The sequence below is a fragment of the Mercenaria mercenaria genome, chromosome 4 (assembly GCF_021730395.1).
Source record: "Mercenaria mercenaria strain notata chromosome 4, MADL_Memer_1, whole genome shotgun sequence".
Classification (NCBI taxonomy): Eukaryota; Metazoa; Mollusca; class Bivalvia; order Venerida; family Veneridae; genus Mercenaria; species Mercenaria mercenaria.
The window spans coordinates 64035121-64042953 of NC_069364.1; the positions used below are offsets into that span (position 1 = coordinate 64035121).

Sequence of the window (7833 nt, forward strand, 5' to 3'; positions counted from 1 at the left end):
AATCGTGTGCAATCACGTTGATAATACCATGAATACAGGTTGTGTCATATGTGTGCGTACCAACTCAGGCGTTAATGTGAACTGAATACACAATATGTACTAGTCTCATCCCGCAAGATGTTGAATTAAATGTAGAAAATCCTTATCAAATAGTTTAAACGTGGCTACTTACATAGACTTAATGTGCCTGTAGTGCAATGCACACGCCAGCTTAGCTCAATAGGGAGAGCACAGGTCTGCGGATAACAGGGCCGTGAGTTCGATCCCCGGGCGAGGCGTATGTTCTACGTGACACTGGTAAGGTTAACTGCCCGCCGAGTGACATAACTGAAATACTGTTGAAAAACGGCGTTAAACATAAAATAAACAAACGGACATTTTGTATCTATATACAGTCGTTTTGCTATGTTATAGTGCCATTACATATTCATACAGTGTGATACAGTTTTTAGTGTGTAGTATTTTTGACCTAACGTACATAGAATAGTATTTGTAAACGTTTTATAAATAAATATATGTTTATTTTTATGTATAAGTTCAATGTTAGATCAATGACGCCTTTTGTATCCTTCTGAAATAATAATGAAGTCTGTTGCGTTTTGCACATCTTTTATCTTCAAATAAGTATAGAAGATTTCATAGAATACATAATTAATGTGGTGTATACATGTGCAAATAAAATAAGTCATAACTGTATCTAATAAATTGTGCTTTTCATTTTAACTGGACTCCAGAAATCTACAGACACAGCTGGCGGCACTGCAGATACCGTTAAAGAAGCATGTTATATGATATTTTGCGTTGAATTGAGATTTACGTGTACATAAAACTATGAAAATAAAACATATATTTACAGAATAAAATTAAAATAATGAAATATATGTAATTATGCTTCATAACTGTCCTATGAATAAAATAGTGTAGTCATTAGGAGTATTGAAACCCTGCTTACTGTGTGACAATCCAACGCGCAACCACAACGCTATTAACAGCTGGTTCTTATCTGAATAAGGCAAAGCAAATCATGCTGATTTCCCTAATTGACAGAAAGACGAGTATATCAATTGAACTGTCAACTATAATAATTATTCATATTTTCAAATATGAAATTCAGGCATTATCTTAAAAAAGTAGTGACCACTTCCGCTCCTCCCCAATCCAACCCCACAAAAACTTTTGAAAATCACGACAGAAGTTGTATACTAGAGCTATACCAGACACTTTAGGTCCATCCTAGATGAATGTGTTTTTACAATTTCATCTGCTAATTTATTCTGTCAGTCTCTTTTCAGTATAGTTTTAAAAGACTTAAATTATGAACCATCGTACTCTGTAGAACCACTTATGGTCTAAACCCCAAGTATTGTGTATACTGCTACATTAATTCAATAACATATTAAGACATTAAACACATTTTGTTTTGCCTTATACATGCCATTGTTTACTTGTAACTAGATACTTGTATTGTACTTCTAAATTTTTTATGCAAATCGTATATAATTACCACCATGAAAGCACAAAAGAATTTTTTTTCTGTGGTGGATCAGATGTATCATCTGTATACATTTCTTCTTTACTACGCTAAGTCATTGCAGCAATTAAAGCAAATTGAAAATTTCTGTATCGACGCTGATGTGGATTTTATATTTTATTCACATGCGGAAAACAAGTTCTAGCTATCAAACATTGGTGCACGCAATCACGGTGTTTTATAAAAGTCAGCTTCTCAGGTACTTCATTTACAGGAAGCTTTATGAACATAGACGATTTAAAATAGTGTGATAAAAATACTATAGAAATGCTTCTTGTTGTGTTTTAACTATCGTATGGTATACAAATTTATTATTTCAACAACTGTATGTTTTAAAGTGTTACAGTCACATCTTAAACCAACGCAGTATAAAATAATCTCATAAATCAAGCTTGATAGTAACTGTTACATATACTAAGTACACTTTAAATGAATTTTATTGCCGTCAATGACTTTTGTAATGTCACGGCGTATTGAAAGTAAGGTAAGCGAACCGAGGAAAAACACTGTATCAACAAAATCTTAATTAACTTTTACTTTCCCCGCCACATAATGCGTTGTGCAAATGAAATTGGTGATAAAAAAACTTTCAAGAGCAGAAAAACCTCCACCCCAACATTTGATTTCATTAAAATTTTGCTTAGTTTAGCTATTTTAAAATGTTTGTTGCATTGTGTAGCACAATGTTATGTAGTCAAATAAAGATTCTGTCATTTATTATGAAATGGCCTTATGCATTTACATCTGTGTTGTTACTTCCTATGAAATCAAACGTAGAAAAACTTCTTTCAATGAACCGAGTATCAGACATAAACAATGTTAATGTTTCAGTGTCAGACATAAACAATGTTAATGTTTCCGATGAACCGAGTGTCAGACATAAACAATGATAATGTTTCCGATGTCCTGTTCCATTTTTCTGACTATATTACGAGGGTATATTTGTGGCGTTTCGCATATTGTTTTCAGCTGTTACATTACCTTTCTCAACAGAATTCATCATTTGATGTTATTTTATGAAAAGTCTAAGTTCAAGTTATTGTTTATTATTGTAATCAACTTACCTACAACTAATTAGTAGCAAAGTGGACACTAGACACTTTAACATGCTGTTAAACCAACCGCACGTCAAATTTTGATTCAAAAATTTAGTCTTGGTGGGAAACACTAATATGATGTTCTGACTTTGCAGGAAAGACGTTTTGGAGTTCATATTCCTGAACTTAGACATCTGTTCGTTTCAGTCTTCTAAAATGCCGAAATATAACTTTAAACGTTAATCAACCGTAAGCTTAATGGCTGTGACTAAGTACAGAGTTGGTGCGCCCGTGATATATTACAGACTCCGGTATATACCGGATTAACTAAATTTGAACAAAAATACCTTAAATGTATATATTTTGTAACCATGGTGATTCTAACCGTAACCTTTAGTCGGTATATTATGCACATTATACACTAAATGCGTGTGGACATGCAAAAAAATGAGTATTTTTGCCGTGCGTTCCATTTGATAATAATTCCGCGCAGGCGCAGAACGGCTGCACCAACTCTGCAATGAGAAACATTCAAGCTTAATCACCTGTTAAAGTTCGAGCAACTGGTTCCTGGTCTCTATATACATTTAGCAATACTATAATCTGTCAAAAAAGTCCAAGTGTGGATAAACCTATTTTGCATTATAACATTGATACAATTCAGAATTACTTATTTTCTAATTAGAAATTATATAATTTAATAATAAAATTTAGTCATAATACTTTTGTAGAATGCGTGTCTCATTATGCTTAATCCAAATATGCGAAAAAGGGATTTTGCTAACAGTTGTCAGATGGACCCATTTTGCGTCAAAATCATCGAAATGTTGACAAAAAATTATAAGATGTGAGTACACCAAAAACATTATTAGCTCATAAAAACAAAAGCACACAACATGAAAACATAGAGAAGCCACTGCACATTTTGCACAGAAAATGCAGCCGAAGTAGTGTCTTGGTCATTACAGTCTGTTAGCAAAGGAACTATTCCTTCCCAGAATGCAACTTTCTCCCCATCAAAATGATGTTGTACTGACTCTGATGACATATTTGTAGATATGCTTAAATATGCCTCATCTTTTAAGTCGAATGTCGGCCACACAGGTATATTGTTATCGTCATTTGGAACCGGCAAGTTCGGATTTCTGAAAGAAAAACTTCCATTTAGTGTGATAAACGTCAACATAAAATTGACGAATACATGTTTATATTTTGTGATGTATGTTTATATTTTGAGACATATACATGTTTATATTTTTGCAAAAGAAATAAGCAGGTTATATTCGTAAATTTTCGAAAAATTGATACTAAATGATTTTTCAACTCCGGTTTTAGCGACTAGCAAAATGTGTTTGTGGTAACTGGAGTGCCCTTAAACAGTACTTTAAGTAGCAAATAAATTTATATAACAAACAGATTTAACCCTTTTATTGAATTTTTCGTCCATTTTCTCTTTTTATAAGATGTTCATTTTATTACCCTTAAATGTTAAAACTGTAATTATGCAGTAATTATCTTTGACGCCCAGAAGTCAATTCAGTTTGTTGAGGTGTGTAATTTGACTCGCAAGGTTGTAAAATATCCACCATAAGGAGCACAATAATAATATAAAAAACATGATCATGACCTTTGGAATTTGCTTTCAGGGAATACAAAAATACATTATAATCTGAAAATCTTCAAAATGTGTTGAAAAAGCTATATAAACCTGACAAATATCCGTGTGTTTTGTCTACATCATTTCAGCAACGAAATATATTTTATAGCCAGATGGTTAATACATTGTAACAATTTTACGTGTACTTTCTTTATACGTATACTAGCCTAAGAAGTAAACATGTATGGTTTGTCCATCAAATCATTCAAAACTCCATAATGATAAGTGAGTTTATGATATTTCTGACTCGCCAAAAGATTTGCAGAAAGATAAAAGATGTAAGATGGGATTTCCATACTAACTTTCTACATCATGTATATTATGATGACTAAATAAACGTAAAGTATTCATTACAGGTTTGTTTTTATTTTCTCTTTCATTAGCATAATTAGACTTGATCCAATGTTGCATTAAAGATCTCTGAAATGACATATCGTCAAGATATAGCGGCTGTAAGAATAGCAAACGTAATAATATTGAGCCGCACCATGAGAAAACCAACATAGTGCACCAGCATGGATCCGGACCAGCTTGCGCATCCGCACAGTCTGGTCAGGATCAATACTGTTCGCTTTCAAAGCCTATATAGCAATTAGAGAAACTGTTAGCGACCAGCATGGATCCTGACCAGACTGCGCGGATGCGCAGGCTGGTCCGGATCCATGCTGGTCGCAAATGCACTATGATGGTTTTCTCATGGTGCGGCTCATATATCACTGCATCCAAATGAACGCCTTCCACTTGAAACGTCGGCTAAAATGAACGTTTTTTCGCTCATGTTTAAGTTAATCGTCCACAACAGTACATTGTGTCCTCTATAGTTTCTAAACTCTCTGGGTCACAAGATTCATTGGACTGATTTATACAGTTTCATCTCCTAATTTTGGGTCATGAAAATCTGTTCCTTACATTCGAAAATTCAATGTTATTATGATCGCTACATGTACCTTATTTCACAAAGAACAAAGGGTAAAGTTCAAGAAAATTAAAAACAAAAATTGAAACGAAAACCTCCATCAACAACAGTATAGTTTACAGAAGTTTATAGTAGAAATAGCGACGACGATTCTCGTTATGTTTAGGCGTGCTAATAGCGACGACGGGTGTGCTTATGTTTATAGTAGAAATAGCGACGACGGATCGTTATGATCAGGCATGCTGATGTTTATAGTAGAAATAGCGACGACGGATCGTTATGATCAGGCGTGCTGATGTTTAAAGTAGAAATAGCGAGGACGGATCGTTATGTTCAGGCGTGCTGATGTTTATAGTAGAAATAGCGACGACAGATCGTTATAATCAGACGTGCTGATGTTTATAGTAGAAATAACGACGACGATTGGTTATGTCAAAAAATGTCAGCGAGTCAATTTTATGCTTTAATGTCAACATAAATTCATGATCAGAGATGAGATTACATTGGACAGGTACCAAAAAACGTTCCCAACGGATTTCATTGGGGATTTCCTAACAGAAATATGCAGAATAAGTATGGACGTGAGGGGACAGCGACAGTCAAAAGTTATCACGCTCTCTCGAAACGTCCTATTATTTGTACTATGTTAAAGCGTGCTTATGTATATAGTTACTATAGATATAACCAAGATGATTCGTTACAATAAGGCTTGCTAATCTTTAAAACAGAAATAGCGAAGTCGTGTTGTTTTGTTTACGCTTGCAGAATTTTATGACAGAGGTAGCACACTACGATCGAGTCAGCAGATATATAGAGTGGCAGATAGCGCTAGCTTACCCTGTTTTAGCGAAATTGCTCCAGAGTGTCATCATGACTTTTGAAAATACAAAATCTTCTGGTAAAACTTTGAACGGATCCACAGCATGATAATCCTTTATTAACTTGGACTGTAAAGGTTTTGGAAATCCAAAGATGTAGGCCAAGTCCATTACATGTGTTGCGCCTTCCAACCAATCTGGGTCCGGTACAAAGCTTGGCTTGTGATCAAATACGTAAAAGTAACTGCTTCCCGATGTTTGGTTTCCCTTTGATCGTTGGTGAACTCTTGAGGAAATTGATGATGGGACAAAGAAAACTGTATCCGACTCAAACTGTAACAACTCCGATCTCACCAGGAAAGGATCGGTGTCATTTGACCAGTCTGTGTACTGAAAAACAACGGAACGTTTTAACGTGTCGGGAATGTTGTCGAACATTTGGGACAATTTATCTGGAATGTATATGTCTGTAAGAAAAGACTTCGGGACTCCTTCGCTGATATTCTCATCAGTATCTATGTTTTCGTACTTCATCCAAGCTGTCCAATATTCTCGAGCAAAATTGCCATCACTGCTCGTGACACCATTTAAGAAATCTATTTCTGAGAAAAATTTCATGGCGGCTCTGCCTGCTTCAGAATTTCTCTTTGATAATGCTTCAGGCTCCTCTGGTAAAAATTCTGAATCTACATTAGGCACAAACTGTAAAACGTATTCGTTTTCATGTAATTTCAAGTCTGTCGCGGGTTTCGATCTAAGGCATTTCATGGTTTCAGAGATATATCTTGAGCTGCAGTTGACGCTCGAGGCAAACCAATCAAAAGTTTTGGCAGTTTTCCTCTGAAGTGCCCAATAACCAAAAATACTCCCACTTTGCGCAATAACACGATGAATCAAACCACGGTTGTTGGGATTGATAGCCTGGTACATAACGGCCGCTCCTCCAGCAGACTGCCCGAACAATGTCACTCTTGTTGGATCACCACCATAATCATTGATGTTGTCATGTACCCACTGGATTGCGAGCTTCATATCCCAGAGACCGAAATTACCTCGCAAATTTGCTCCGTCGCTCAGAAAACCAAATACGTTTAACCGGTAGTTAATTGCAACGACGATGATGTCATTAAAGGCGCTAAGTTTATCACCGACGTAGATATCGGCACCACCGTCAAGAAATCCTCCCCCATGTATATAAATCATGACTGCATGGCTCTGTGCGGAATAACTGTAATTTCCCGGTATGTAAATATTAAGATACAGACAATCCTCGTCTTGTTGATAGTCCTTTATATATTTAAAGGACAATCTCGTCTGCATACAGTGTGGTCTGTGAAATGTTGCGTTGTAAAGCGATGTGAAGTTTCCATACGGTTCCGGTTTAGTAAATCGTCTTTCACCAACAGGAGGCTTGGCATATGGAATTCCAAGGAAGCGAACGATTGGTTTGTATTCCCCATTGAATTCTACAAATTCTGCCTCCCCGATAACAGTGCCTCGTTTGGTATCGAGCCTCGTCTCTTCAGCTTTACCAATTTTCACTACATCCACAAATATGGAAAGAAGACATATTACCGAAAGATTAAGTATATAATCCATTTTAGAATTAAGCGACAGCTACTTTTCAGTAAAAGTGGATGAACTATTTGTATAGTTGGATACCTGGTGTGGTTTATATATTCTTTTATTCGACATCAGGTTTAAAGATATGACTTGTCACCAGAGCGTAACGTTATATCGTTTAACGTTTGTAAGGTTTTCTACATTAACAAGTTATATGTAAACGCAAAATATATATTAAAATTCACAAAGACTGAACGTTAATATCAATAAATGTAATTTCGAAACAATTTGTCATCGTAAAAATAATACTG

The 7833-nt window shown here is 35.4% G+C and overlaps 1 protein-coding gene across 1 annotated transcript; it reads right to left on the minus strand.

Annotated features, from left to right (window-relative positions):
- Positions 1–592: 592 nt before the first annotated feature.
- Positions 593–7628, minus strand: LOC123551950 (neuroligin-1-like). The gene is made up of 2 exons (XM_045341268.2): positions 5979–7628; positions 593–3713 (listed from the first exon to the last, which is right to left on the minus strand). Exons 1-2 carry the CDS (start codon positions 7556–7558, stop codon positions 3437–3439), a joined length of 1857 nt encoding a protein of 618 aa, XP_045197203.2. The 5' UTR covers positions 7559–7628; the 3' UTR covers positions 593–3436.
- Positions 7629–7833: the final 205 nt, after the last annotated feature.